Source organism: Prunus mume, linkage group LG2 (genome assembly GCF_029339155.1).
Source record: "Prunus mume cultivar Tortuosa linkage group LG2, ASM2933915v1, whole genome shotgun sequence".
Taxonomy (NCBI): domain Eukaryota; kingdom Viridiplantae; phylum Streptophyta; class Magnoliopsida; order Rosales; family Rosaceae; genus Prunus; species Prunus mume.
This window is the reverse complement of record NC_142699.1, coordinates 16,430,035-16,457,406: the sequence shown is the minus strand read 5'-3', so window position 1 is coordinate 16,457,406 and position 27,372 is coordinate 16,430,035. Positions and strand designations below refer to the sequence as shown.

General features: G+C 39.5%; 8 protein-coding genes across 11 annotated transcripts; 5 read left to right on the top strand and 3 right to left on the bottom strand.

Moving 5' to 3' along the window:
- Nucleotides 1-719: 719 nt before the first annotated feature.
- Nucleotides 720-1,579, bottom strand: LOC103321002 (Bifunctional inhibitor/lipid-transfer protein/seed storage 2S albumin superfamily protein). Its single transcript, XM_008222745.2, has 2 exons — nucleotides 1,173-1,579; nucleotides 720-947 (listed from the first exon to the last, which is right to left on the bottom strand). Exons 1-2 carry the CDS (start codon nucleotides 1,504-1,506, stop codon nucleotides 931-933), a joined length of 351 nt encoding a protein of 116 aa, XP_008220967.1. The 5' UTR covers nucleotides 1,507-1,579; the 3' UTR covers nucleotides 720-930.
- A 1,232-nt stretch (nucleotides 1,580-2,811) lies between these two features.
- Nucleotides 2,812-4,375, top strand: LOC103321348 (L-lactate dehydrogenase A-like). Its single transcript, XM_008223148.3, has 2 exons — nucleotides 2,812-3,474; nucleotides 3,568-4,375. The coding sequence occupies exons 1-2, from the start codon at nucleotides 2,866-2,868 to the stop codon at nucleotides 4,015-4,017; spliced, it is 1,059 nt and encodes a 352-aa protein (XP_008221370.1). The 5' UTR covers nucleotides 2,812-2,865; the 3' UTR covers nucleotides 4,018-4,375.
- Nucleotides 4,376-6,372: 1,997 nt separating this feature from the next.
- LOC103321004 (glutamate decarboxylase 4) lies at nucleotides 6,373-9,203 on the bottom strand. Its single transcript, XM_008222746.3, has 7 exons — nucleotides 9,032-9,203; nucleotides 8,713-8,917; nucleotides 8,036-8,236; nucleotides 7,713-7,927; nucleotides 7,343-7,596; nucleotides 7,186-7,238; nucleotides 6,373-7,080 (listed from the first exon to the last, which is right to left on the bottom strand). The coding sequence occupies exons 1-7, from the start codon at nucleotides 9,115-9,117 to the stop codon at nucleotides 6,628-6,630; spliced, it is 1,467 nt and encodes a 488-aa protein (XP_008220968.2). The 5' UTR covers nucleotides 9,118-9,203; the 3' UTR covers nucleotides 6,373-6,627.
- A 1,904-nt stretch (nucleotides 9,204-11,107) lies between these two features.
- On the top strand, nucleotides 11,108-14,246 carry LOC103321005 (protein NRT1/ PTR FAMILY 8.3-like). Of its 2 annotated transcripts, XM_089044975.1 has the most exons (6): nucleotides 11,108-11,296; nucleotides 11,394-11,456; nucleotides 12,012-12,117; nucleotides 12,203-12,420; nucleotides 12,561-13,117; nucleotides 13,210-14,246. In XM_089044975.1, the coding sequence occupies exons 2-6, from the start codon at nucleotides 11,409-11,411 to the stop codon at nucleotides 14,030-14,032; spliced, it is 1,752 nt and encodes a 583-aa protein (XP_088901101.1). In that variant the 5' UTR covers nucleotides 11,108-11,296; nucleotides 11,394-11,408; the 3' UTR covers nucleotides 14,033-14,246. The 2 variants fall into 2 exon arrangements, with proteins under 2 accessions (XP_088901101.1, XP_008220969.3); XM_008222747.3 differs by having other exon boundaries at nucleotides 11,130-11,456.
- A 143-nt stretch (nucleotides 14,247-14,389) lies between these two features.
- LOC103321006 (protein NRT1/ PTR FAMILY 8.3-like) lies at nucleotides 14,390-18,020 on the top strand. Of its 3 annotated transcripts, XM_089044974.1 has the most exons (6): nucleotides 14,390-14,999; nucleotides 15,231-15,501; nucleotides 15,591-15,696; nucleotides 15,772-15,989; nucleotides 16,202-16,758; nucleotides 16,861-18,020. In XM_089044974.1, exons 2-6 carry the CDS (start codon nucleotides 15,433-15,435, stop codon nucleotides 17,687-17,689), a joined length of 1,779 nt encoding a protein of 592 aa, XP_088901100.1. In that variant the 5' UTR covers nucleotides 14,390-14,999; nucleotides 15,231-15,432; the 3' UTR covers nucleotides 17,690-18,020. The 3 variants fall into 3 exon arrangements, with proteins under 3 accessions (XP_088901100.1, XP_008220970.2, XP_016647684.2); XM_008222748.3 differs by lacking the exon at nucleotides 15,231-15,501; XM_016792198.2 differs by lacking the exon at nucleotides 14,390-14,999 and having other exon boundaries at nucleotides 15,013-15,501.
- A 284-nt stretch (nucleotides 18,021-18,304) lies between these two features.
- LOC103321007 (eukaryotic translation initiation factor 3 subunit I-like) lies at nucleotides 18,305-20,656 on the top strand. Its single transcript, XM_008222750.3, has 7 exons — nucleotides 18,305-18,813; nucleotides 18,903-19,030; nucleotides 19,119-19,238; nucleotides 19,325-19,414; nucleotides 19,700-19,786; nucleotides 19,874-19,953; nucleotides 20,362-20,656. The coding sequence occupies exons 1-7, from the start codon at nucleotides 18,414-18,416 to the stop codon at nucleotides 20,435-20,437; spliced, it is 981 nt and encodes a 326-aa protein (XP_008220972.1). The 5' UTR covers nucleotides 18,305-18,413; the 3' UTR covers nucleotides 20,438-20,656.
- A 187-nt stretch (nucleotides 20,657-20,843) lies between these two features.
- On the bottom strand, nucleotides 20,844-22,090 carry ATA1 (TAPETUM 1). The gene is made up of 2 exons (XM_008223149.2): nucleotides 21,956-22,090; nucleotides 20,844-21,862 (listed from the first exon to the last, which is right to left on the bottom strand). Exons 1-2 carry the CDS (start codon nucleotides 22,012-22,014, stop codon nucleotides 21,058-21,060), a joined length of 864 nt encoding a protein of 287 aa, XP_008221371.2. The 5' UTR covers nucleotides 22,015-22,090; the 3' UTR covers nucleotides 20,844-21,057.
- A 312-nt stretch (nucleotides 22,091-22,402) lies between these two features.
- On the top strand, nucleotides 22,403-25,008 carry LOC103321008 (NADH-ubiquinone oxidoreductase B18 subunit). The gene is made up of 2 exons (XM_008222751.3): nucleotides 22,403-22,922; nucleotides 24,783-25,008. The coding sequence occupies exon 1, from the start codon at nucleotides 22,594-22,596 to the stop codon at nucleotides 22,900-22,902; it is 309 nt and encodes a 102-aa protein (XP_008220973.2). The 5' UTR covers nucleotides 22,403-22,593; the 3' UTR covers nucleotides 22,903-22,922; nucleotides 24,783-25,008.
- Nucleotides 25,009-27,372: the final 2,364 nt, after the last annotated feature.

Below are 27,372 nucleotides of genomic sequence, written 5' to 3'. Positions count from 1 at the left end.
GTGGGTGAGTGTGGGACCAGTAGTACCCTTTGATCATGGAGTTTGAGAGGCCAAAGTTTAGCTGATGCGAGTCACCCACATTGTATTTCGTGGGGATGTTGATTGGTGCACAATCCGACGGCAGAGCATGTTTGTTCGATGTGTCGTACAGAGTTATTGTGTGGTGGTTTGTGCCAAAAACACACTCATCTTTAATCAGACGGTGACAAAGAGAATGGGCCGAGCCTAACACAAATGCTCGCATTGGACTTCTACGGAAGTCCAATCAAAAGTACTCATTGAGAGTTATTAGGCCCATGGACAGCTGGATTCGTACCCATTTACTGCTAATGATCAAGGAGCACCATCACAATTTAGCACTAACCCCCCTGTTCTCTGTGTGAGTAAGAATTTGAATTCGACAAAATGGGACCCCAAATTTTCACTGTGTTTAAGTAATAATGTAAAGCTTTCGGGGTGCTTTTCTGCACATGCATACACAGGTTGATCAAAATGCCCAATCTTTCAAAGTTTCAGGTTAAGAAATCATCATTATGGTCTCTTTTGATTCATTTGAATTGGATTTAAAATTATTAAAGTCATGCGTGACTGAATAGTTTTGTTCTGAATCCATCTTTTTATTTTCGGGTAATTTTCCATCTTTCTGTAAACCAATACATAAATGCTCATTATCCGTGCATATGAAAAGGAAATAGGGAAGAGAGAAAGATTGTGGTAACTTAAGGATAAGACAGGGACCATAATCCATTAAATAAGTATAATCAGGACAAGAATATGACATAAAATACTATTAGCAGTGCCTGAAAGAGTCAACGATATCTCAGCAAATGACCCTTGGTAGGGTACATGTTTATTCTAACTCAACACGCTAAGCTCATTTAACGTTGGATTTGCTGGGTCCCCCTTTTATGTATTTGGCCAGCCAGCAGCTTATGGGACAACATATCCTGCAAGTGCAACACAGAGAATTACAAAGTCAGTCAAACTCAAACAGATGAATAACCATGTCACAAGCTCTATTATATATGTGAATGGATTTACCCACGGAACAAAAGAACAATAACAAAAGCCCAACCAAAGGGTAACAAAAATGGAAAAGCAATCTTGACAATCAATTTAGGGCATTATCATATGTTTGTAAAAGCCCAAAGGGTGTATAGATAGATACTTACTTCCGCACTTCTTTCCAGCAGGTCGGTTCCTAATTTTGCATCTCTTTGGAATAGTGATAGCAATGGCGGGATTGATACCAGCCTGCTTTGCCAAAGGGGACAACAAAACAGCACACAGACATTTTGGGGCAGTTCTTATCAAGGCCCCAACTTTGGTGCAACAAGTTGGAGGAACCTTGGCCCTCACATTTCTAGCTGAGCTCAAGCACGGGCTCAAGCTAGCTGCTGCTGACCTAATTGGGGTCTTTCCACATTCCCCAGCTGCACCAACTTCCTCAAAAAATGCTCTTGAAGCTACCAGAAACACAAACACACAAACAAGGCAGCCTTTCATCTTGTTCAACCTCTTATGTAATGTATTAATTGCTAGACTTAGGCGCTCTGGTTCTTATGTCTTGTACACTGATCCACATACATATATATATATATAGCTTGAGGGTGAAAATAGTGCTTTTGTACTAGTGCGGTGGTTGTGGAGACGTGGAAGGATGACTATGGTTTGTGCCCTAGTTTATTCAACATGTAATCATTTTGATTGAATTGCATGGGGTGTTCACACTGAGCATTAAGTTAGTGATACTACTTTCACAAGGTGACACAGCATTAGATTTTGGTTTGCTTTGTCTGTTGAGTAGTTGAGTGCTTCTCCTTCGGTTTTTTTTTTCCAGCATGTTCTTTTGTCCGCACGAATTTGAGTAGGTGAGTATCTCATGAGAGTCTCCAAATTTTAGCTAAATTCTAATTAAGATAGCTAGAAAATTATTATAGCAAACCACTTAAAAGGTGTTTCCTCCAGTAATCTTCTCTATTTTATTATTATTTTCTCTTTCCCTTTCTCCCTCTTTCTTTTGCAAAGCAAATATATTAAAAAGAAAAGTAGAAACTCAACCCCACCAAGCTTCCAAATGTCTTTATCTTTCTCCCCTTTTTTCTTTCTCCTCCTTGCTAGATGTAGAAAGCCAAAAGTAGGGAGTATGCTTGAAGGAGGATTTTCCTTATTTTTAGCAAAAATAGCTAGAGATGAGAGGATATAGAGTCCGCTGGAGATGCTCGTGGAGTCTGAATATCCATCAAAATCTTTAAACACCCACAACAACTCATGCCGACATCATATTTCAACAAGTCCAAATGGGCTTTTTTCATTGAAGAAGGAAGACAACATGGGCTTCTTTATTTAAAAAAGAAAAAAGAAAACATGGGCTTCTTTATTGAAGAAGGTCCAATGGGTTCAGCTGGCAGACAAAAGATATGGGCTGTAAATTCCAACTGGGCTTCGTTTTATTGAACAAGGTCTGCCTGCGTGGAATCGGAGGGTTCATATAATTAATAATGGTGAATCTTCTGAAGTAGTGTCCAAGACAAGCCAAGAGAAAAACTTGCTTAATTTATCTCCCGTTATTAAAAGAAGAAAGGAAAGTCTTAGTTTTAGAAAGAAAGGAAACTTCCTTCATTAATGGTCAATCTTCTGAAGTCGCAGATTGTTGTTGACTGTTGAAATGGAAGGAAATCTCCCAAATCAAACATCTTGTTCCCCACCGCATTCAACTGCCCTCCTCCGCCGACTTTCGTCCCTCTCTCATCCGACATTATAAAACCTCTCACTTTGTCTCTCTCAAGAACATCAACAGCAACACACAAACACATCTCAAACTCAAACATACATCGGAAGAGTAAGACAGGCATTACCGTTACCATGCATAAGAGTAGTTCAGGGTCATCACTAGGACCAGGAGGGCTGGACTTAACCCAGTCCTTCTTCAAACCCATATCCAGTGCAGCCCCTCCTTCCCCCACCAAGCGCCACACCAAGATCTCGGTCGTCGGCGCTGGTAACGTCGGCATGGCCATTGCCCAAACCATCTTAACCCAAGACCTCGCCGACGAGCTCGTCCTCATCGACGTCAATCCCGACAAGCTACGCGGGGAGATGCTCGACCTCCAGCACGCCGCCGCCTTCCTCCCCCGCACCAAAATCCTGGCCTCCGTCGACTACGCCGTCACCGTTGGCTCCGACCTCTGCATAGTCACCGCCGGTGCCCGCCAGAATCTGGGAGAGTCGAGGCTCAACCTGCTCCAGAGGAACGTCGCTCTCTTCCGGAAAATCATCCCCCCACTCGTCAAGTTCTCGCCGGACACCATCTTACTCATCGTATCCAACCCGGTGGACGTCTTGACTCACGTGGCGTGGAAGCTATCCGGGTTTCCCAGCAACCGGGTCCTGGGGTCGGGGACCAATCTGGACTCTTCCAGGTTCCGCTTCCTCATCGCTGATCATCTTGACGTGAACGCCCAAGATGTGCAGGTGAGTTTATGAGTTATATTTGATTTGTTTTGTAGTAATGAATTAGCACCGTGTGGTAATAATATAGTAAGAGTGTGCATGTGTTTACTTTAGGCTTACATCGTTGGGGAGCATGGAGACAGCTCAGTGGCTCTGTGGTCGAGCATCAGCGTAGGGGGAGTGCCGGTGCTGAGCTTCCTAGAGAAGCAGGAAATAGCGTACGAGAAAGAGACACTGGAGGAGATCCACAAGGCAGTGGTGGACAGTGCGTATGAAGTGATAAGCCTGAAAGGGTATACTTCATGGGCAATAGGGTACTCGGTGGCTAACCTAGCTCGGAGCATACTGAGGGACCAGAGGAAGATCCACCCAGTTTCGGTGCTGGCCAAGGGCTTCTATGGAGTGGAAGGCGGGGAAGTGTTCTTGAGCTTGCCTGCGCAGCTGGGGAGAGGTGGGGTGTTGGGGGTCACCAATATACATCTCACTGATGAGGAGGAACAGAGGCTCAGGGACTCTGCTCGCACCATTTTGGATGTCCAATCTCAGTTGAACTTGGGGATATGATAATCCAAACATTATTATTACCATATATTTTTTTCTTATTTAGGAGAGTATTCGGTATGCTCTTTTATTATTATTTTCTGTTTAGTTTCTTAGTGTGCTGTGTTTGAGTGAATTGCAAACATGAGATCATAGGAAACTATTTTTGAACTATATCAAGGATTTTAGTTATATTATATATATTTTTTTTTGCTTGGTGTAAGACTTTATTAATTTGAACATCAAAGGTGAACAGCCTATCAGCCTTGCATTGATGGATGGATGCCCTCTTCTCTTCCTGCAAAATAATGTGAATGAGAGTAGTGCCGCATCCACATCCTTACTCACGAGGTGATAGTCTAAAAGTCCCGAAAATATTTTAATAGGGAATTATTTTCCTTATCTGTTTTTTCTCTTCTAAATTTTATTCCTTTCCCATACAAATGTATTTGAATATTATTAGTTTGGTTCGAATACTATTACTAAATTAGGACATTTTCGGCCTCCATGGAGTCGCATGATCCCTTTTGTCTCTCTGTTGATCTGCCACAAAATGAGAGGATGGCAACAATCACTAATTGAAATATTCCCAACTGTGAAAAAGCTAGGGCTGGTTTTCTAACATATTGGATAGGAATTAGGGGATTCCAATTCCAATCCGAAAAATTTCGAAATAAAATTATGTTTCATTGCCGTTCCAAACAAATTCAGAATTTCACATCCATTCTGCTTTAGAATTTTCAGAACATATTTCGTTTAGAAAATGGTTAATTTTTTTTAAATATGTATTGAAATGTTAAAATTGGCTCAAAATTGAAAAATCATATGAAAAGCTCGAAAAACTATTATATGTTGTTATTCTTTATGAAATTACTTGTTTATGTCTATTTTGTCCTTATGTCATATTTAGTTCAACATGAAATTAGTCATTTTTGTGTAGTATAAGCTTGAGACCCTACTATATTTCATAATTCGAAAGTTTTCAGAAGTTTGAGATACATTCTAATTCCAATCCATTTGTTTCCTCCTAAATTTTCGAATTTCGAAACTTTAGGATGTCGGAATTTATTTGGACTCACCAAGATTAGAAATTTTCAAATCGGAATTTCCAATCCAACTTGGGCCCTAGTAAAAAAGCTTTATTTTCTTTACCTGTTTACTATCCACCAGGAGTTTCGATATTGAATACATATAGCTTTGGCATTATTAATAAGAGAACAAAAAAAATGAAGAAAGATAAAAAAGATAGCTTTGACATTTGGAGAATCAATGGAAAGCTATTTACGACTTATTACTGGCTATATAGGAAAATATCGCGGTTAACACATTATATGTATTACTTCCAATTGTGTGCTATATTTTTAAGATTTAAAAAAAAATGGTATACACAATCTGTGATCTCTATCATCACTTGTTCATATATAAATTTTACCATATTTATTAGGAACTTCCTTGTGATACCTTTAGAAAAACTATAATGATACTTTTCTTCTCAATGTTAAAAGTTGTTCCAAGTCATAATAAAGTAAAATAAAACATCAAGTAACACATCCTGATCCTACCATTCTTCAATTTTCAACCCTCACAATCACATAAGAGGTTTTCAAAGAAGAGTATTATGACCTTGATTGAACATTACATAAACAGCGCTGCAACAGTTTATATGAACGGCTGTTTGAGATTGCTTATGTAAGGGTTAAAGCAAATGTTTTCTAGAGAAATGCTTGCTAAGCGTTCTTATTATTCAACAAAATTCAAAGCGCACACGGAGACATTTTACAAAAATTCCTTACTTCGTTAGGATTTAAGAAGCTCTCATACAGCATATGTTATACTGACCAGCTTGATGAGCAAAAAGACGCCTCCACTACAACATGTAGAACCAATTTTGTCTCTGCACATGAATCAAATACATGAAAAAACTTTGACAATTCATTGGAATTTGATGGTAAAAAAATTCATTTCATTTTGTCTCTCAATAACAGCAACAGTAACAGTAACAACAACACACAAACGCATCTCAAACTCAAACATACATATAGGACAACAATAACCATGCACAAGATCTCTGCTTCTGGCAGTCTCTTATAAGCCTGTTCATAGCAGTAGTTTCAAATTTTAGATAAAGTACCTTAGAAGTACTTTGATCTTCACCTTTATTTAGCAGGGATTATGCATGTTTAATTTGCAGCGATTGCGAGACTTGATTTCATTGCATTGCTCCCAAGCCAAAGTCAGAATTACTTTGTATGGCATACACTTGGTTGATTAATACTTATAGCTTCCTTTACTCTTCAACGAAATACATTTCTCACTCGAGGGATGTGGAATAGTAGGATCATGTTATGTTGACGGTGACGGATACAGAGAAGAATAAAATTAGAACTGAAAAATTGCTAGGATATATGTCAATCTCAAAAATGATGTCAATAGGGGCCAATACAATTAGTATAGTAACCCGAGAAATTAACACGACTCATAATTAGGACTCCTCAAAGTATAATAATCAAACGCCTAAAAAGAGAAAAACACCTCAAACAAAAGGAGAACAAAAAAACCTCCTATGATCGACGTTATAAAGTTCAAATAAACTCCATCTCCGACAACAAAAAGAAGTTGCTAGTAATAAATTTCCTATGCCTTCCCATTTGCAGCCACTTTGTGATCACCGTTTGCAACACCATTTGGAGGCACTTTGAGGAGGCCATTTGCAGCCACTTTGAGATGACCATTTTCAATGGCAGGAGGAGCAGCTGGATGCAGCATATCGAGCTCTTGCAGGACGTGAGTAATATCAGAGACAAGTCGCTCAGCAAGAGTGCAAGAGAAGTCTTCCCTTATGACAACACGGAGCAAGGCCACATGCTTAGCGTCCGCCGGCATGGAATATGCAGGCACAATCCACCCGGACCGACGCAAATTTTCAGACACTTTAAACTCATTGTAACGGGTTCTATTCTTGAGAGAAAACGCCACCACTGGAACCCCGATGTCCTTTGACAAAATCTTAAAGCGTTCTGTTTTTATCAGCCCTGCTTTTAGCACCATTGCATTGTTCTGACAATTCTCCATGATATTACGGTATCCCTGCATTATAAAAAAAGCAAAAATTAGATCACTTATGTTTCAATAATTTTCAGGATATTGTAATATTAGTGTTTATGAATTTCGTTCTTTTAGTCCGTCTCTCACCTCAAAACCCAGTCGGATAAGCTGATAATATTGAGCAATAATCTGGCTAGAACCTGCAAATTAAATAACAGTGAACTAGTTTAGGGCACTAGTAATCATTGGCATGATGAATTAGAGGTTTAGAGCAGAGGAAGTTGCTATATGTTTATTGTCTCACTTTTAGAGAAATTGAGGGTGAAAGTGGGCTGGTCAGCTCCGAGGTAATTGATGTGGAAGATAAGGTCTTCAGGCAAGTCCTCTTTGGCCCTCCAAACAATCCACCCGATTCCAGCATAAACAAGGCCATACTTGTGGCCGCTGACATTGATGCTCTTCACCAGTGGAAGACGGAAGTCCCATTCAAGATCAGGATACAAGAATGGTGCAATGAACCCACCACTGGCAGCGTCGACATGAATTGGGGTATCCCATCTGTGCATACATCCATTGCCAAATCAATATTACTTTGAAATTAAATGTTAATCCAACTATATAATTGCAATTAACTAATCATTAAATTAGTGTATGTGAAGCAAATATGTACGTACCCAGTTTGCTTGTTCTTTTCCAGCAAGAGATCATTCAAGAGCTTCACATCTTCGAATTCTCCATTGTAAGTTGATCCCAAAATAGCAGCAACGCAGATGGTGTTTTCATCCACCATCTCCACAGCCTTGACAGGGTCCATTACATAATAGTCTTCCCTCACTTTCACTTCCTTCAGTTCTACTTCAAAATACCTTGCAAACTTCTCCCAGCATACCTACATATATATGTAATTACAAAGATTAATTAGCGAGAAAAAAATTAAAAGAAATTAAAAGAAGAATAAAAGATGAGATGAAATTAATAATATGGCCTGGTAGGTTACCTGGACATTGGCACCAGTGACAATATTAGGCTTATCGTAAGGCTTGCCTTGAGCCTTCATCTTGTTTTGCCACTTTCTCTTAAATGCAAGGCCTGCCAGCATTATGGCCTCCGATGATCCTACTGTTCCTGTTCCAGTCGCAGCCTCACCATCTTCATGCGGTGCATGGAATAGATCTGCTATCATGTTCACGCACCGATTCTGTGTAATCAAACACACGACAGAGACAGAGAAATTTATTAGCAGCAATTCCCCATTGACTCGTTGACTCAACGACATTCAGTCTTCGGTCGTTTCAGTTTTTATACAAGGCCCACCACACGTGCCATACTCAGATTTTATTTTATTTTGTGTAAATAAAAAGGAAAAAGAGATCTTGCCAGAGAGAGTCACGTCAGGCACACAGAATCACTGGCTCGATTTGATTTCTTCAAAAAATACACCAAAAAGAAAAGAAGACGGAAAAAAAAAGGCTTTGACCAAAAATACAAAGTTGAGTAAAAGAAAAAAGGGAAAGGTATACAAATAAATTTTATATTTTTTTTGTCTAAACACTACTAAGACATCACCAATAAAATACTTAAGAAATCGTCAACTTAACGAATTAAAACTCCTGTGCTGTTCTAAGCTTCATTAGTACAGAGTTTTACGTATAATCGGAAAATTAATTGCAGTACCTGAAGCTCAGTGGTAACAGGGTACTCATCCATGTCAACATAGTTCTTGTTCAGGGAATCCATGATAAGCTTATCGCACTCTGGCTCCATCCATGTTGTCACAAACGAAGCCAAGTTGAGCCTTGGCTTCCCATCAAGCATCAGCTCGTCATTGATCATCTGGAACGCCACGTCCTTTGGCGTTGAATTCTCCGGCATCTTATACCTGCAATTTATTTATTCTTTATTATTTATTGCATGCATCCATGATCCATCAAAACCCAAATGCATCTAAGCCTATATATAAACACAGTACATATAGATCTGTATATATACTTACTTAGCAGGTGAGTCTCGAATATAGCGAGAGGCATAAGTTGAGTGGACAGAGACATCGGACGCTGAGAATGTTTTTGAGAGGCCCATGGTGGTTAATGTCAAAAACACAGAGAGAGAGAGAGAGAGAGAGAGAGAGAGTCAGGACAGCCCTAGGGCAGAGGAGAGCTAGCAGATCGAGATGGCAAAAACGAATTGGTGAGAAAAGTAATTGAAGGACAAGGGTTTATATAGCGTGAGCTTGGGGTTGCTTGGGGAGGAGGGTTGAACAACCTTTATGGTAATTAAGGCTATCTTAGTCGTTTTTAGACCTGTGTGTGAAAATCTTACCAGATTCTCATGAGCACCATTCTAGGACATTTTGGAGCTTGTATATTATTATTCTCTATGCTATTTTAAATTTTATTCAAAGTGCCGAATGGAACGTTGACTGAAAAAAGGAAAGTAAAAAGAAAAAAAAATTCAAAAAAAAAAAAAGACTTTCTTTAACTTCGTCAACAATTTAACATTATTGAATCCTACAGACAAAAAAAGAAGTAAATATGATAGTTAATACACGAAGAGCATGTATAATATTAATATATGTTTGTTCCAGAAACGTTACGTGAAATTATTCATTTGTTTTGAAAATACGAAATTCAAATTGACCCCGTGATTTTGAAACGAAAGACATGTTCAATGGTGTACAAGACTAGAGGTTGAATTGATCAAGTGCTAGGGCATGGGAGAAAGCCACTAACCCACCGAAATGTGATAAAAGGAAGGAGAAACAAGAGGAACCATACACATCACCCGAGAGGAGATAGAGAAAACCATGGGAAAAAAAAGAACCTTCTTTATTATTATATAAAATTGAATATTTGAATTCTTAGGAACGTTGTAATTAATGTTGCTTTATGCTCTGATTACTGATTAATCGCTCCAAGAGAAGAGATTGATAAAAGCATCTTGCGGTAAGAAGGTAGTTAGTTGGTATATATGAACGCGATCGGGCACATCATTGACATAATGCAAATGCATATATTCCTCATGTCCTATGTTACAAATTAACTTTTAGACTTGCGTTATCGAACTTCCGGTTCAATGGAGAGAGATTACACATGCCCCTTCTTTCAGCTTGATATTCGTAATTCATGTTCTAGGTATTAATTTGTTAATTTGCCTTTTCAACAAACTTATGTGTCTGTGAAAACGTCTTCCTCTTTAAACGATAACGAGACATAAGTACATAGAATTATTCCATTAATATTGATCACGATGATGAAAATGTGTACATATATTGAAACCGGTTAATTATAAGACAGAGAGTGAGCTGCAAGGTAATTGCTTGGATTGTTTTTCTTGGGGAGGAGGGAATTGGACTGTTACAATATTATGCCTTAAATTAAGTACGACATAATATATATGAGATAATTTCCTAAAATATTGCATAATTGTCACTTCATTTAATTGTCATATTTGATTTTCTTGCCTTGTTCATTAATTTTGCCCATTCTTTTTCTTTTCAATAATGAGAATGTGCTTTACCGTGGTAAGGAATAAATTAAAGACCGCCAAATTCTACGTAAGGCATTAACCCACAGAAAGCAAGAGAATGAGATGCAAGGAAGGAAGTGAAAGCCGACGGTTTGAAGAGGGAAGTGGACTGGAGACCAGAAACCGGCAACTGGGTCATACAGCCGGTGGACCTACCTTTTTCAATTTCTCTTCTTGGATGAGAGAGAGAGGGGGGGGGACGCGGCGAATCTAATTCGCGCGGATAGAAACCGACAACTAGGAGCAACCGGTCATGCCAATTCCCCAATAGCCATTTACCACGTTTCATGCTGTGTGAAACACTCTTTTGAGATAAATCTTTATATGGGCCGTGGGCCCAATATGACTAACTAATCTGGGCTGAAAATGCCCAGCCCAATCTTCACGAAAGAGCCCAGCGAGGGAGTCCTGGGTACCCAAACTCTTCTCTGTTAAGCAACCAATTATTAATATTTAAAAAGAACAAAGGGGTATTACTGTAAAAGTTAACGGCCTAACTCTTTTTTGTCTGATAGCGAACAGCTAACAATGACCCGCAAAGTTGTTGAAAAACTACCCTTCTTTCCTTCTTCCTCCCTGCTCAAATTCAAACAAAAAACCTGGACATTTACGTCTCCTTCCCAATCCCATCTCCCAAGTCCCAAGGTCCTGTTCCTTCTACGTCACCACACACGATACCTTGCCCCTGGCCCATACGCGTGTCATCTGATATAATACTATTCCGACTTCCAAGGTGGAAAAATAATATCCTCTGCTCTCTTTTTCGTGACTTAATGTTGAAAACTCTTTTCATTTCTATTTCTATTTCTATTGCGTAATTGCATTTTCAGAGAGACAGACGAGAGATGGGTTCTCTTGAGGAAAGATCGCTCTTGGAAGATGGTCTCATTCAGGTTCTTACTCTCTCTCTCTCTCTCTCTTAGCTGTCTCTATTTCGTATTAAAGTTTTGTCCTTTGAATCTGTTTTATTGATTAGGCTTCAAAATTTGGTCTTTGATGTGAATTAATTGAGGATTATTTTGGGCACGAATTGGGTTTCTTGTTAAACATGTTTCTCCTTTTAGTTTAGGGGTTTTGAGGATGGTTTGGCTCATGACCTATTCCAGTTTTCTTTTAACTGACATTCAATTACAAAGATGCCTCTAATCTAGTTTGAGTTTGTTCATTAGAGCGAATTTTTAGACTGAGAACCTGGGAAAGGTTTGACCTTGAGTCAATTTGTATCTGGGAAAGTTATTATTGAATCGGGCGTCTGCTTAAGTTTAATTATCTGAATTTAACTGGGTATCCTATATTTTCTATTTACGTTTTGAGTCTCATGACTTCTGCTGGCAAGACATTTACACTGCAGCGTACTTCTCTTTCCTTTTAAATGATTTTCTTCCACATTTATTTATATCTTAACGGTTCCAACACATGTAACATTATTCACATGATTGCATCTTCAGGATGAAAGCAACGGACTGTACACTGGAGACGGTTCAGTTGATGTTACCGGGAAGCCTGTTCTTAAGCAAAGTACTGGGAATTGGAGAGCGTGCCCCTTCATTCTAGGTGATCTTTTGTTCTTTATATGTCTCTTGTCTTGTGCATTGCCTTATGGACTAAGTTTTGATACCTTTGATGATATACATTACAGGTACTGAATGTTGTGAACGTTTGGCCTTCTATGGGATTGCCACTAACCTGGTTACATATCTCACAAACAAATTGCACGAAGGAAATGTGTCTGCAGCAAGAAATGTTACAACTTGGTCGGGCACTTGCTATCTCACACCTCTAATTGGAGCTGTCCTAGCAGATGCTTACTGGGGGAGATATTGGACAATTGCTATTTTCTCCACCATTTACTTCATTGTAAATACATCTTAAATTTTGGTTTTTCTTCCCATTTTTTGGTGCATGGAAGAATTTTGTCTCGTACACTTGACCTGTTGCTTCTGTTGGATCATCAATGGTTATTTACAGATTGTTTCACTGATTAATATTTGGTGTAGGGGATGTGTACTTTGACTCTTTCGGCATCAGTTCCTGCACTGAAGCCTCCCCAATGTGTGGATTCAGTATGTCCTTCAGCAAGTCCGGCACAGTATGGAGTATTCTTCTTTGGGCTCTATCTGATTGCTCTAGGGACTGGTGGGATCAAGCCATGTGTTTCGTCCTTTGGGGCTGATCAGTTTGATGATACTGATTCTAGGGAAAGAGTAAAGAAGGGATCCTTCTTCAACTGGTTTTACTTTTCTATCAACATTGGTGCTCTAATATCGAGTACTCTAATAGTCTGGGTTCAAGACAATGCTGGGTGGGGATTAGGTTTTGGTATTCCTGCATTGTTTATGGGCATTGCCATTGTTAGTTTCTTTTCTGGCACACCCCTATATAGATTTCAGAAACCGGGGGGAAGCCCTCTTACAAGAATGTGCCAGGTTTTGGTTGCATCATTTCGTAAGTGGAATTTGGACGTCCCTAGAGACAGCAGTCTCCTGTATGAAACACAAGATAAAGGCTCTGCCATTAAAGGAAGTCGTAAGCTGGAGCACAGTGATGAACTGAAGTAATGCTCCGAACGTTTAAATTATATTTTTCTTGAATAACTCAACCTTATAATCAAACTTTAAAAATTTATGAACTTTGTTTTTGCTGCAGTTGTCTTGATAAAGCTGCTGTGATATCAGAAACTGAGACCAAAACTGGGGACTTCTCCAATCCATGGAGGATTTGCACTGTAACACAAGTGGAGGAGTTGAAGATTTTAATACGAATGTTTCCAATCTGGGCTACTGGAATTGTCTTTTCTGCTGTTTATGCCCAAATGGCGACTATGTTTGTGGAACAAGGGATGATGATGGACACATCTGTTGGGTCTTTCACCATTCCCCCAGCCTCCCTCTCATCTTTTGATGTCATCAGTGTTATTTTCTGGGTCCCCATTTATGACAGGTTTATTGTCCCGATTGCTAGGAAATTTACCGGTAAAGAAAGGGGTTTCTCAGAGTTGCAGCGGATGGGTATTGGTCTCTTTCTGTCAGTGCTATGCATGTCAGCTGCTGCCATGGTAGAGATGAAACGATTGCAGCTTGCAACGGAGCTTGGTTTGGTTGACAAAGACGTAGCTGTACCGCTCAGTATCTTTTGGCAAATACCTCAATATTTCTTGTTGGGTGCTGCAGAGATATTCACATTCATTGGGCAGCTGGAGTTCTTCTATGACCAATCTCCAGATGCTATGCGGAGTTTGTGTAGTGCATTGTCGCTTCTGACGACTTCATTGGGAAACTATTTGAGCTCTTTGATTCTGACAATCGTGACTTACTTCACAACACAGGGCGGGAGGGCTGGATGGATACCAGACAACTTGAATGAAGGCCATTTGGATTATTTTTTCTGGCTCTTAGCAGGACTCAGCCTCTTGAATATGTTGGTGTACATAGTGTGTGCCAAGAGGTACAAAAAGAAGAAGGCTTCTTAAGGCTTTTCCAGGAGGCCCTTTGCGTTTCTTTAGACCATAAAGGGAAGAAACTGAAGAAGTGATGTGTAATGTTTTCCCGTTTGATGGTGCTGAAGCAATCTGTAAAAATCATTGTCTTTGATACTTCTGTAAATAACCCGCTACACGCTACAAGCTGTGCATTTTTCTTAAAAGTCATTTAAGATTATAAAGAAGAGAATGTGTGTTCCGCTTCTTTTTCTTGCTTAGATTTTTGGCCTGATAGGTTGTGTGTCGTTTCTGTCGGGTACTATGGCGTCGGTTCATATGGCATGAGTGGGTCTCAACCTCAAGTCTCAAGTTTATTGGAGCTTTGCGTACTTGTTTTTAAGGCCAACAAACAAACAACAAAATATCCAATCTGTGTATGCGGCCAACTCCTTCAAAGTTCCATTTCAACATGAATCTCGCATGACAACCAATCCATCAACCATGCTTTGCTTTCTGAGTTTCTTTTCTTCTCATCAGTCGTTTGATGAGTCGCCAATGAATGCCCAAAGTAGAACACGATAACAGAGAAAACAGAACACGTGACATCAATTGGATTAATCCGATACGTCTTCATTAATCACACTACTGTTTTGCCCCATTAGTCGAAATGATAAAGATGATTTGTCTTATTGGTTATTTTATTAGTTTTAGTTTGAGCTTAAATGCAGGTCATCTTGAATCAACGAATGATAGTGAAGTCCGTGGAATTGGGGCCTTAAGTCAACGTCATACTCTGTCATCCATGTTTACTTGAACAAATCACAACAACAGAAATCTGATTCTTAATTACTCCAAAAATTTAACAAGCAAAAACAAAAGTTGATTTTGATCTGATATCTTTTTCGAATCTGTGGACATTAGAAATCTGAAACGAGGAAAGAGAAAGAAAGAGAGAGGGGAAGAGAAGATGGGTTCTGAGGATGATGAAAGAGCACTTTTGGAAGCTTATATTTTGCAGGTTCTACCTCTTCCTATGCTCGCTCTTGCATATTCTGTATGTTAGCGTGGCCTGATTTCATCCTTACTCATTTCCTTTGAAATTTTTATCTCACTCTGCTGGTGTATCATAAAATTTTATAATTTATAAACAAAAGAGTTTGACTATTTGTTTTTTGCTATCTTGGTTGATTGGGTTGGGTATGCTGCATGCATCATGTTATAATGTAAGAAATATTTATCCCTTGTAAAGTCTAGCAGCGGAGGCAGAGCGTGGCATCTCTGTAAAGTCTATCTTTTCTTTGATTCCATTCCCACTCATCTTTGAGTTGATACTCATAAAAACCAGTCTATACTCATAGCCATAAACGTTAAAAGTTGGGACTGAATAACTTTTTCAACTCCCTCCGGCATTGACATCATCAATTTGTATCCCTGAATGTCACTAATTTGTGATGGAATACTATAGCCTTTGCAATTTCAGTCAGGTTGTTGATACCCCGCTTCTATTGAGTTCCACATTGGTAACATTTTTCTTTCCTGCTTTTGTTTGTCCTTTGGATTCTGAACATTTTTTGTTTTATCTATGTGATGTTTTATATTATGTCTTCAGAATGAAGGCAGTGGTCTCTACGCCGGAGATGGTTCAGTTGACTCAAAGGGGAAGCCTGCTCTCAAAAATGATACTGGACAGTGGAAAGCATGCTCCTTCATTCTTGGTGATATATTGTCTTCAACATTGCTCTTATCTGTCCAAGATCTTCTGTTTCTAACAGTTGTAAGATAAAATACAGGTACCTTTTTCTGTGAACGCTTGGCCTTCTATGGGATTTCTACCAATCTTGTCAACTATTTCATCGAGAAACTACACGAAAGAACTGTTATTGCTTCAACAAATATTACTAATTGGAAAGGAACTTGCTATATTACACCCCTCATTGGGGCCATCTTAGCTGATACTTATTGGGGAAGATATTGGACAATTGCTGGTTTCACCACAGTCTACTTAATTGTAAATATTAGCTGATCATTTTGCGTTTCTGTACATACACGTGTAAATATTAGCAGATCAATGGATCAGCTCACGGAAGGTTTGCAAGATTTATTGAGGGAAATGATATGTCAGACTGCCTCCTTTATCATCTCATTTTCACTGATTGCTTCTATGTATATGCACTTTTATAAATCTTCACTCAAATGTTGAACAACTGTGATTTCATGCAGGGAATGTGTACACTGACTCTCTCAGCATCCGTCTCGGCACTGAAGCCTGCTGAATGTGTTGGTTCTGTATGCCCTTCAGCTACTACTGCACAATATGCAGTGTTCCTCACTGGACTATATCTGATTGCATTAGGGACCGGCGGGATCAAACCTTGTATATGGCCTTTTGGGGCGGACCAGTTTGATGATACCGATCCCAAGGAAAGGGTGAAGAAGGGATCCTATTTCAACTGGTTTTACTTTTCTCAAAACATTGGTGCTATTATAGCAAGCAGTGTACTGGTGTGGATTCAGGACAATGTTGGTTGGGGAATTGGATTTGGAATTCCTACAGCGCTTATGGGTGTTTGTATTGCAAGTTTATTGATAGGCACACCTCTATATCGATTTCAGAAACCAGGCGGAAGCCCTCTAACAAGAATATGCCAAGTTTTGGTTGCATCATTCCGCAAAAGGAATCTAAAGGTGCTTGAGGACAACAGTCTCCTTCATGAAACACAAGACAGAAGCTCTGCCATTGAAGGCAGTCGTAAACTGGAGCACAGCAATGAGCTAAGGTAGTCTTCTTCTCTTCATTGTCCAGGTTTTGGTTGCAATATTCTGCAGCACATTTCACATAGCATTGCTTTGTGGAATTAATTACCATGTCTTTGCTGCAGGTGCCTTGATAAAGCTGCCGTGATATCAGATGCTGACATTGAACATGGGGACTTGTGTAATCCATGGAGGCTTTGTACCGTTACACAGGTGGAGGAACTGAAGATTTTGATCCGCATGTTTCCAATATGGGCAACAGGAATTGTGTTTTCTGCTGTGTTTGCCCAAATGTCCACACTATTTGTGGTACAAGGGAAGCTGATGAAAAGAACTCTGGGTTCTGTCACCATTCCTGCAGCATCTCTCTCATTTTTTGATTTCGTAAGTGTTATTATCTGGGTCCCCATCTACGATAGCATAATCATCCCAATCGTTAAAAAGTTTACAAGCAAGGAGAGGGGCTTCTCGCAGTTGCAACGGATGGGAATTGGGTTGTTTGTATCGATTCTATGTATGGCAGCAGCTGCATTGGTAGAGATTAAGCGATTGCAGCTTGTCACGGAGCTTGGATTGGAAGACGAAAAGGTTGCTGTACCGCTTAGTATACTTTGGCAAATTCCCCAGTACTTCTTGTTGGGCGCTGCAGAAGTTTTTACGTTCATCGGACAGCATGAGTTCTACTATGAGCAAGCTCCAGATGCCATGAGGAGTTTGTGCAGTGCGTTGTCTCTTCTCACAAATTCATTGGGGAATTACCTCAGCTCTCTCATTCTGACAATTGTAACTTACATCACAACAAAGGGTGGGAAGGCTGGATGGATTCCAGATAACTTGAATGAGGGCCATCTTGATTATTTCTACTGGCTTTTAGCTGGACTCAGCTTCTTAAATTTGGTGGTGTACGTGGTCTTTTCCAGAAACTACAAAGAGAAGAAGGCTGCTGCTGCTTAAGATCTCAACAAGGCATTCTTTCAACTTAAGATCTCTTCTCACCAAGGGATTGTTTCCTATATTATCATTATAAATAGAAGTTTGATATGTAACAAGTTTCCAATGTGGCATTATTTTTGGAAACAATTGCTTACAATTACAACTATTGTTGTAAAAGAATGATGTATCTATAATCTACATATACGTTGTGTATATGAGCATTACATGCTCTGCAATTGTAAGTTTCCTTAGTCAAAAGGAGTATGTAATTGGATTGACGATGGTTAAGTAATTTCTCAACCATCATTCTTTCAGCATTAAAGTCTCCCTTTGTTTTCTCTTTTTTATCAAAGCGTGAAGTGTGATTGTAAATATTTTTCTTTTTTCCAAAAAGCGATACTGGCTCAAGTGCTAACTACGTCTAAGTCCTGTATTCGATTTCTCCCTCACCACATATTGCTTGAATTTAGGAAAAGAAAAACAACAACACACTCCTTTTTTTTTGGACATGATATTTTGGAGAGGCCCATTGGGCCTATAATTCTGAATCTAGAAGAAAAAACCCTTTAACTATATAATGGGCCTGGTGTAGCCACACCCATTTGCCCAACCCACATATGTGGCTTAACCTAAAACCTTCTTTCACCTTTCCAAAACTCTACCTCTGCATCTGCCTCCGTTGGGTGTCACCACAGCAGTTCTTCACTAGCAATCTCGTCGATTCGTTGTTGCTCCGACTCCAAACATGAGGCCGATTCTGATGAAAGGGCATGAGAGGCCCTTAACTTTCCTCAAATACAACAGGGACGGAGACCTCCTTTTCTCCTGCGCGAAGGACCATAACCCGACGGTCTGGTTCGCCGACAATGGGGAGCGCCTCGGCACCTACCGTGGGCACAACGGTGCCGTTTGGTGCTGCGATGTTTCCAGAGACTCCGCGCGCCTCATCACCGGCAGCGCCGATCAGACCGCCAAGCTGTGGAACGTTCAGACCGGTCAGCAGCTATTCACCTTTAATTTTGACTCTCCGGCGAGGGCGGTTGACTTCTCAGTCGGCGATAGGCTCGCAGTCATAACCACAGACCCCTTCATGGAGCTCTCTTCTGCGATTCACGTCAAGCGTATCGCCAACGACCCCGCAGATCGTAACCTTCTCTTCCTTGCCCTCTTTTTAGCTTTTTATGTTTTACATAATAATTGAATTCTGAGTAATTGCTGGTTTCAATATTTTCAGAGGTTGGTGAGTCGGCTCTGATACTCAAGGGACCTCAGGGAAGAATTAACAGGGCTGTTTGGGGGCCTTTGAACAGAACCATCATAAGCGCCGGAGAAGACGCTGTTATTCGTATTTGGGACTCGGAGGTGACTATTGGCTATGCTTGCATTGGAAATTCGGAAGCTTTTCTTTTATTGGCTTTAAGTTTTGTTTTCCATTCTTTCCAATTTGCAGACTGGCAAACTACTTAAGGAGAACGATAAAGAAGTGGGTCACAAAAAGACGATAACATCACTTGCAAAATCTGTTGATGGTTCGCATTTCCTCACTGGCTCGCTAGATAAATCTGCCAAGGCACGAATAAACTTCATCTTTTTGTTTCTATTGAGTTGTAGCTTCTGTATTTTTACTGATTTTGTGTTCTGCTGCGAATTTTTCAGCTTTGGGATATTAGAACGTTGACGCTTATCAAGACCTACGTGACGGAGCGTCCAGTCAATGCCGTTGCAATGTCTCCTCTTCTCGATCATGTATGTCATTGTAATCTATTTTTTTACAAGCTTCTGATATTCGTTAAATTGTCATCTTCTTGTTTTCCTTTTCATTTTCTGAAAAAGATCTGTCTCATTAGCTTGTCAACTTGTTTTGACTCAATAATTTGCGTGTTTAGTTTCCAGTTTTAAATTTGATGAATGGATTATGCTTACTGTAGAGTAAAGACATTTAGTTCCTTTATACTATGCACTGTTTTTCCTTGTTCATTATAAAAGTCTTCATCTTTTTTCTCAAAACAAAATTCCTTATGTGCTGTGCAGGTGGTACTTGGTGGTGGTCAGGATGCATCAGCTGTCACCACAACTGATCATCGTGCCGGAAAATTTGAAGCCAAATTCTATGACAAGGTAAACCTTACTACTTTCGTTTATATTTTTTGTAGTAGGTTGTTGTCACTCAGTACATGAATTTTTTTTCCAATGACATGTGTATAGGTTCTTCAAGAAGAGATTGGAGGTGTTAAAGGGCATTTTGGACCTATAAATGCTTTGGCTTTCAATCCTGATGGAAAAAGGTACAGTTCAATCCCATAACTGCTTTTGTTGGTTTCATGAATACATAAGGAGTAAAGGCTTCTTAATTAGAATTGGACTGCATTTTAAGTACTCATTGTGATATATTTGTACATGAACAATTTGTTTAGCTACAAAAGTTATTTTAACAATAAAACCGAGATGAAATTGTGCATAACTTTTTACATGCTATCTGGCATATGTACCTGGTTAAAAGTCTATAAAAAGGTGCTAGAGTTTAATTTATGTGGTAGGTATAATGGTATCAATGTTTCTCATTTTCTGCCCATATGCATTGAGAAAATTGTCTTGGATGGGAAATTCATGTTTCTTTAATCAGAAGTGTTTTAGCATTAATGTATTTTTGTTTTTGTAACTATTTGTTTATTTTATTGTATTTTGTAACTCAGTTTCTCAAGTGGAGGTGAGGATGGTTACGTACGTCTACATCACTTTGACTCGGATTACTTCAACATCAAGATTTAAGTTTGCAGCATACTTTGTTATCAATTCTCACTTTGGAGGGTGCTGGAAAAGCTATTTCGCCCTTTTCCAAACCTGCTGTTTCCAGCAATTATTTCTGTAGTTCTGGTATTGTGACTAAACAACCAAGTTCTGTGTCTGCTTGTTGTTGGAAGAAAAACAGTTTTGTAGAAGATTCTATAGATGAGATGATCATATTTATCCTTCTAGTCGTTCCAATAACTTATCTGATTTGAATTTGAATTATAGTTTTAGCGAGTAGGAGAAACGAGAGAAAAACAAGACAGCTGATATGAGTAGCAGTTTGAGTTTGATATTAGAGAAGCAGTTTTTGAATTTGATGGTAGAGAAGCAATTTGAAGCATAATGGTATTGCTCATTGTGTTGTCTTGATAACGTACATGCAAAAGATAGAATTCGTATTTGAATATTAGATAAGCATGGCATAAAACACAAGTTTTATTCATGAAGTAGCTTCAGTTGTCTATTCATTCGAGGATTAGGCGAGGGTATAAAAGTTTGGAAGTTTGAAATGGAATTGAAAGATTAAGCCATTGAAATCCTGCGTGTTTTGATGGAAGATATTCCAAGTAGGCTCCATGAACATTTCATTGAATGGTACGTTAATGACCATTTTGGTAGATGAAGCTCATGGTACTGCAAGCTGAAGTATAACCCCCATCAAGAACTAGATTATGTGCTGTTATGAAGCCAGCGTCTTCACTGGCTACGAACAATGCAGCTTCTGCTACATCTTCCACAGTTGCACATCTCCCACGCAACAAGCTCCCCCTTTCCCCTACAATTTTGCTTACGTCTTCAGCCTTCATATCCATTTTCCCGAGATGCTCTCTGTAGGCACTGACGAGCATCTCTGAAGGAACCCCATGAGGTGAAATGCAGTTCACACGAATGCCATGCACTCCCAACTCACAAGCGGCGCTTCTCACCAGGCCGTTGATGGCCTCCTTCGACAGCGTATAGGCATGTCCTCCAAGGCCTCCCATGATAGCTGCCGAGCTCGATGTGCAAAGGATGCTCCCTCCTATTCGGCCCTTGATCATGGCGGCAGCAGCATACTTGATTCCATGTATAACGCCAAAAACATTGACGGAGAGGAGTTGCTTCACATTCTCCATGTCAAGGCTGGTTATGCTCCCCGAGGGACCAGGAACGCCAGCATTGTTGAACATGATGTCAAGTCGACCTTTCCAATTGAGCGCAAGCTCAATAGCTGATTCAATATCGGCTTCCTTTGCCACATCACAGTGTATGTAGCGGCCTCCGATAGAATCAGCTAGTGTGGCTCCCAAGTCGTCAAGTATGTCGGCAATGACAACGTGGGCACCGTGATCGGCAAACAGCTTGGCTGTGGCAGCTCCAATCCCTCTTGCACCCCCAGTTATGACTGCCACTTTGTTCACCAACCTAACAAAAAGCATACAATAACACAAAAACGTTAGATATGATATCGTCCTTAAGCAGCTAACTAGGAATTTGGCTTAAAATTTGTTAGCTAACCTCTTTGGAGGCAGCCTCTGGGCTTCTTCTTCATCATGCATTGGAATTGATGGATCCATTTTTAGTACCTCGAATGTTGTCGTCTATCGACACCTTGATGGTATATAATGGAAGTTGAACTGCCATAAGGATTAAACAATGTCCAAAAGTTGGGGTAAAGCAAAAGAAGTTGAGCAGTGCTCTTTGGAATGCTCCACACTTTTCATTCCTTAAAACCACTTCCAACCCATAATCTGTGCAGTTTTTTACCATCTTTTTTTCTTTTCTTCTTCTTCTTGTTTTTGGAACATTGTCTAAACTCAAATCCCGAATGGACCCTTCGTTTTGATGGATTTACCAGGCCCAAAAACAAACAAAATTTTGGGCTTTTCCCTCGATAGCTTAGCTCATGACTTCAGCCCAATGCACCCCAAAAATTTATCAAAATCTCTTCATTGACTCCCAAAAAAAAAAAAAAACAAACCAGAAACAAACCAAGAATGAAAGGTGTTGATATGGTGGATTATGGTAACTAAATACGAATCCGCACGCTAAAACGAAACGACCTTGAACACCCCGACACTGAAAGCCGTCGTACACGCCATCAGAGCCACCGAACTCTGAACACCCAGAACCAAATAGGACTTAATTTTCAAGGAATGGCAGCTGAGGGAACGTCGAAGAAGATGATAGCGACCCAGGCAGAGATGGTGGAGGCTCGGGTGCCGCTGCCCTACAGAGATCAGTGCGCCCACTTGCTCATCCCTCTGAACAAGTGCAGGCAGGCTGAGTTCTACCTCCCATGGAAGTGTGAGAACGAACGCCACTCGTACGAGAAGTGCGAGTACGAACTCGTTATGGAGAGAATGCTCCAGATGCAGAAGATCCGTGAAGAAGAGGCCAAGTTGAAGCAGACCAAGAAGAAGGGACAGTCAATTCCTCTCATTCCAAACACTGCCAACGCATAGAACCCACATTCCATTATTTGGTAATTCACTAATTGATTCGTCTGCTTCTATTTTCTAGCTTTTGCCCTTTTTTATTTGAATTTTTGATTCGGTGATTCATGGGTTTGTTGTTAATTCTCCAATTGTGTGTTTTGGGGCTGCAGTTGGGGAATTTTGGGGTCGATTATGGTAACATAGGGTTTGTGTTGATGTGCTCTCAATTGTAGTTGGTATTCTAAGAGAAATATAGGTTTTTGTTTATGGGGTTTGTTAGGTTTAAATCCCTGTAATTAAAAAATCATTATCATCTTTAGTACTGTCATCCTTATTTAGTGGCCATTTGGTTTAGATCATTGAAGGAGTCTTAGTTATGTGGATTATATGAACTTCCTTGCTGGGTGTTCAGGTTGTTGAATGTTGTAAACAGTGCACTTGATATGTATATGGGCTTGTTCCAAAATACTTACTGCATAGCAAGCTTACAGTTGACCTGAACATGCTGCAACTATTGTTTCATTTTTAGTTTCACAATTGTACTCTTGTGATTTCTAATCAGAGAATCCATTAGAAGAAAAACCCGGGCGGGTATGTATGAACTGGTTGGAGGGATTTTTTTGGGTTTGAGGTGTGGTAACTGGCAACTTTTACTCATCGCTGAAATTATATGGATTCGACCTGATACATCTTATTATTTGTTAGGTTATAGAAAAAGGTATTACTCATTTAGTTTGAGTTATGGAGATGTCTTTTTGCTTTTCTTCTGGTCTGTGGTAAAGTCATTCATATATCTTTTGTAAGGCGCATTCAATTGTAGAATTCTTACATGCAAATCTTACATATGAGAGGTTGAGCTATGATGGTAGGTTAATTAAATGTCATTTAATCCCAAGTTGCTTCATATCGTGTGACGTATATATTTGTGGACTTCGACAGAAGGATAAGATCACAACTATTTTGACTATAACATTGTTGTTCCTTTGCACATCATCTACAGTATCCTATCCTCGCATGACTTAACATTGCTGATAGGATGCCTAGGTTGCGTCACATGAAGCTTAAGGATTGTGTAGTAGAGAAAATATAATGTAAGGGCATTTCAGATATTTTACTGTGTGAGGGTAATTCACCTAAAGTAGTCCATCAAGAGGCTTTTCTTCCCATTGATCAAATGCAAGAGGAGAGAATAGAAGAGAGATTTGTCTGGCATATATATCCGGCAGTCTGCGTTCATGTATCTCCTGCATCGTGCATTAGGTTGAGGGAGTTCTCTGTTTAAACTGGAATTATTTATTTGTTATCAAGAAGATGAAGGAAAACTTGAGAAACAGACAGTCTAGGTTTCTGGTTTTTTTTTTTCCCCTTTTCATTTTGCTCTCTTGCTGATCTATAAACCCTCTTCTCTCTGTTTTTTCCAGAGAAAACTAGTACCCAAATAGGGAAATCAGAAATTTCAAAATCTCATCGTGCTGAAAAGTTAAGCCAGATAAAAACTTATCGTCATTTTGATACCTTTTTTGGGACAAGAAATAGAAAACTCTCATGGAGGAGTTTCTGAGAAAGTAGTTATAAAGATCTCACCATAACAAAGTACGTGTGTACAATCAATATGCATGCACTCATAACCAGCGAGTCCTTTGTTTCATAAGTAATTGTTTTGATGACATTTTCATATGGAAGTAAAGAGTAAAAGTGTCTCGAGAAATTCACCTACTTCAGTTTCTGTTGTTGGCATGTTGCTTTCAGTAAGCAATGCTCCCCGGTTATAATTTTTTGCAGCAGTCAGCTTATGACCTGACATGACAGGAAGTTTTACTTTTATCTGTCTTGCCTTGGTTCGTTGAGTTTCCTTACTTGCCGTTTTATCGGTTCTGCCTATTAACTGTGGTTTAAATTTCTAACAGGAAGCTCAAATTTGTGAGGTGTGCATGTTTTGAAGCTTTTTACCGCTACTGATGAGAAATTTCTTCGGACTCTTATGTACTGAGATAAATGTTAGACTCAGTCCTGTTCTTTTCTCTGTTCTGCAACATTGAAATAAATTTAAGTTCCTCATTGCTTGCTTGGCATTTGTATTGTGACTTTCCGTAAAGATAAATTACATGTTCTTGCTCTTCTTAGTGTAGAAAATGCATATACAAACTGTTTTGGGTCAGCTTAAACAGGCTTCAATTGGGCTCATTGGATCAGGAATGGTTATAAGCCGGTGAGCGAGCTGTGGTTAAAGTTAACGTACTTTTTGGAAAGAGCTATTTTGGGCTGGTAGTTGAGTTAGCCCATTCAAATCTTTAACTGGATACGTTGATAGCCCAAATGTTGGGTGTTGAGTTTTTGGACTGTTTCGATGACCAAACTTTGGGCTATCAAGGAAGGTATACATATCCAGTTAAATTGATTAATGCGAACCAAAATTTCTCTACATTCATGATAATAGTCAGTTCAAAACAAATTGATTGAGTTGTGGTTGTGGTGTTGTGGTGTTGTGGGGCATTATATACGAATCCAAATTGGAATTTGATTATAATCCCTAAAGTTTTCATAAATCCATCCATTACAGCCGGAATGGAATGGAAGTGAGTATTTTCCACGTGTCAGCTATCCGGTGATGTGGCTTGCATGGCAGTTTACGTGCATGACTTGTGGAAACAAGTAATAATGTCTGGTAAAAGCAAAAATACAATCTAATACGCAAAAGAAAATAAAAGTTTATAATATTCAAGTAGTCAAGCAAGCACCTAATGATCCAATATTGGTCCAGACTCAATAGAGGAGAGGCTCACAGCGTGGGCCCAACTTTCTTTAATCATCACAAATTCCCTCAGACATGTCCAACCAAAATAACAAGATTAAGAAGATAAAATTGGTATTACTGGCCGCCCCGAATGTATAAGGACAAAGAAAGAATAACCCAAGTTGTTTCTATCATATACATTGTAGGCAGACAAATTAGTAAGTAACGCTGCTATGTTTGACCCTCCCATCATCACCATATCCCATCATCTCAAAGGGAAATCCTAAACCAAGCCTCTCTCTCTCTCTCTCTCTCTCTCTCTCTCTCTCTCTCTCACAGCTGGCCGGTGCCAACTTACTAACACATATAATACGACTGTGATTTCATTCTTGTACGATGTATTCAACTTGAACAGAGGAACAACATAATCCACAAATAATTAAGACGTACATACGTATTCAAGGAGGGAGGAAATAACAATTGGCAAAGCAGTACTACTTGGTTGCCCCCTTAACCCTTTAACATGGAAAATTCACTACTGTCGGTCGTATCGTATGAATTTGAAAGCGAATACTTCATATTATATATTATGCTTGGTGCAGTGCAGGTCAGCCATATCCATGTTAAGTTGTTGTCAACCAAGGGAAAAGTCTTCAAACCTCAAGGACTTTCGTGCATCGTAAGATTTCGTAAATGATAAATGTCTTATCTCATGTCAAAACCATGAACGAATACAATGCGTTTCATGAGAATGTCAATCGTCTGTTCGTGCGTGAAGTCATCTTAATCATGATCAAACCCCCACCGTAACAAATCATCATCGATCAAGAAGAATGGTCATGGTTGTTTCTTGTGGTTGACATCGTGATCTGGAGATGTGGAGCATGCATGATGCATGCACTAGTATTGCCAAAAAGGTAAGCAAAAAGTTGATCAATGGAAAACTAAAACAACACAATTATTCAAACTTTCCACCTAATTCCATGCCTTGAGCTTCAAAAGTCAATAGGGTGGGGAACCCTTGCTCAATCATTCTTCATTTCCCAGAGTCCACACCCTCTCTCAGATTAAATTAATAATATGATATATCTCCACTATAATTATTTATCAACCTAACCTAGCCTGCGGTGTTTTCATTCCTTATTCCCCTAATTCTTTATGGTTTCTGTGTTTTTTTTTTCTCACACAAAGATGACAAAAGTTAAATAAGACAAGGACATCAACCTTTTTTAAAATTCTAAATTGCTTCTGCAGTAGAGTGTAGAATGTGTTCATTTGATGTGCGTGTGCCGTGTGGTGTGCATGCATTTTGCAGTCCCCACATGATTCTAGAGCAGTCAAATTTTATAATATTTGAATTGAACTTATTTCAAACTAGTTTTGTCTATTATGCGTTGTCTGTGCGTCAGCTAGCTCTCTCTCAAATGCTCGCCTCGAAGAGTAGTAGTAGTTCCTTTCCTTCTCCTCCTAGTGTTTGGGCCAACAATTAGAGACAAACTTCATATAAGACATGCTTAGCAAACGTCTCTTTCACCAGAGATTTGAAATTGTTTCTAGTTGTAGCTACTAGCGAGCTAGATGAATGTAATGTGACCTCTATATGCATGTGGGACGGGACAATACAAAAGGCATAGGATTTATATATTTTGTGCGCAAGTAATATAAATATATACAGGAAGCCATCTTTTTCTTCTGGGCAACTAACATAGTTTTGCAATTGACTATTGTCCGCTAGATTTGTTATGATATTGCATATGACAAAA

Bases quoted from the DNA above. Each gene is read 5' to 3' on its own strand.
- LOC103321002 (XM_008222745.2), bottom strand. From the start codon at position 1,506: ATGAAAGGCTGCCTTGTTTGTGTGTTTGTGTTTCTGGTAGCTTCAAGA.
- LOC103321348 (XM_008223148.3), top strand. From the start codon at position 2,866: ATGCATAAGAGTAGTTCAGGGTCATCACTAGGACCAGGAGGGCTGGAC. The intron at 3,475-3,567 runs GTGAGTTTATGA...TGTTTACTTTAG, and splicing joins TGAACGCCCAAGATGTGCAG to GCTTACATCGTTGGGGAGCA.
- LOC103321005 (XM_089044975.1), top strand. From the start codon at position 11,409: ATGGGTTCTCTTGAGGAAAGATCGCTCTTGGAAGATGGTCTCATTCAG. The intron at 12,118-12,202 runs GTGATCTTTTGT...TATACATTACAG, and splicing joins AGCGTGCCCCTTCATTCTAG to GTACTGAATGTTGTGAACGT. The intron at 12,421-12,560 runs GTAAATACATCT...TATTTGGTGTAG, and splicing joins TCTCCACCATTTACTTCATT to GGGATGTGTACTTTGACTCT.
- LOC103321004 (XM_008222746.3), bottom strand. From the start codon at position 9,117: ATGGGCCTCTCAAAAACATTCTCAGCGTCCGATGTCTCTGTCCACTCA. The intron at 8,918-9,031 runs GTAAGTATATAT...AATAAATTGCAG, and splicing joins ATTCGAGACTCACCTGCTAA to GTATAAGATGCCGGAGAATT. The intron at 8,237-8,712 runs GTACTGCAATTA...TTGATTACACAG, and splicing joins CTGTTACCACTGAGCTTCAG to AATCGGTGCGTGAACATGAT.
- LOC103321007 (XM_008222750.3), top strand. From the start codon at position 18,414: ATGAGGCCGATTCTGATGAAAGGGCATGAGAGGCCCTTAACTTTCCTC. The intron at 19,031-19,118 runs GTGACTATTGGC...TCCAATTTGCAG, and splicing joins TTCGTATTTGGGACTCGGAG to ACTGGCAAACTACTTAAGGA. The intron at 19,787-19,873 runs GTAAACCTTACT...ACATGTGTATAG, and splicing joins AAGCCAAATTCTATGACAAG to GTTCTTCAAGAAGAGATTGG.
- LOC103321008 (XM_008222751.3), top strand. From the start codon at position 22,594: ATGGCAGCTGAGGGAACGTCGAAGAAGATGATAGCGACCCAGGCAGAG.
- ATA1 (XM_008223149.2), bottom strand. From the start codon at position 22,014: ATGGATCCATCAATTCCAATGCATGATGAAGAAGAAGCCCAGAGGCTG. The intron at 21,863-21,955 runs GTTAGCTAACAA...GCTTTTTGTTAG, and splicing joins CAGAGGCTGCCTCCAAAGAG to GTTGGTGAACAAAGTGGCAG.
- LOC103321006 (XM_089044974.1), top strand. From the start codon at position 15,433: ATGGAATACTATAGCCTTTGCAATTTCAGTCAGGTTGTTGATACCCCG. The intron at 15,502-15,590 runs GTAACATTTTTC...TTATGTCTTCAG, and splicing joins TTCTATTGAGTTCCACATTG to AATGAAGGCAGTGGTCTCTA. The intron at 15,990-16,201 runs GTAAATATTAGC...GATTTCATGCAG, and splicing joins TCACCACAGTCTACTTAATT to GGAATGTGTACACTGACTCT.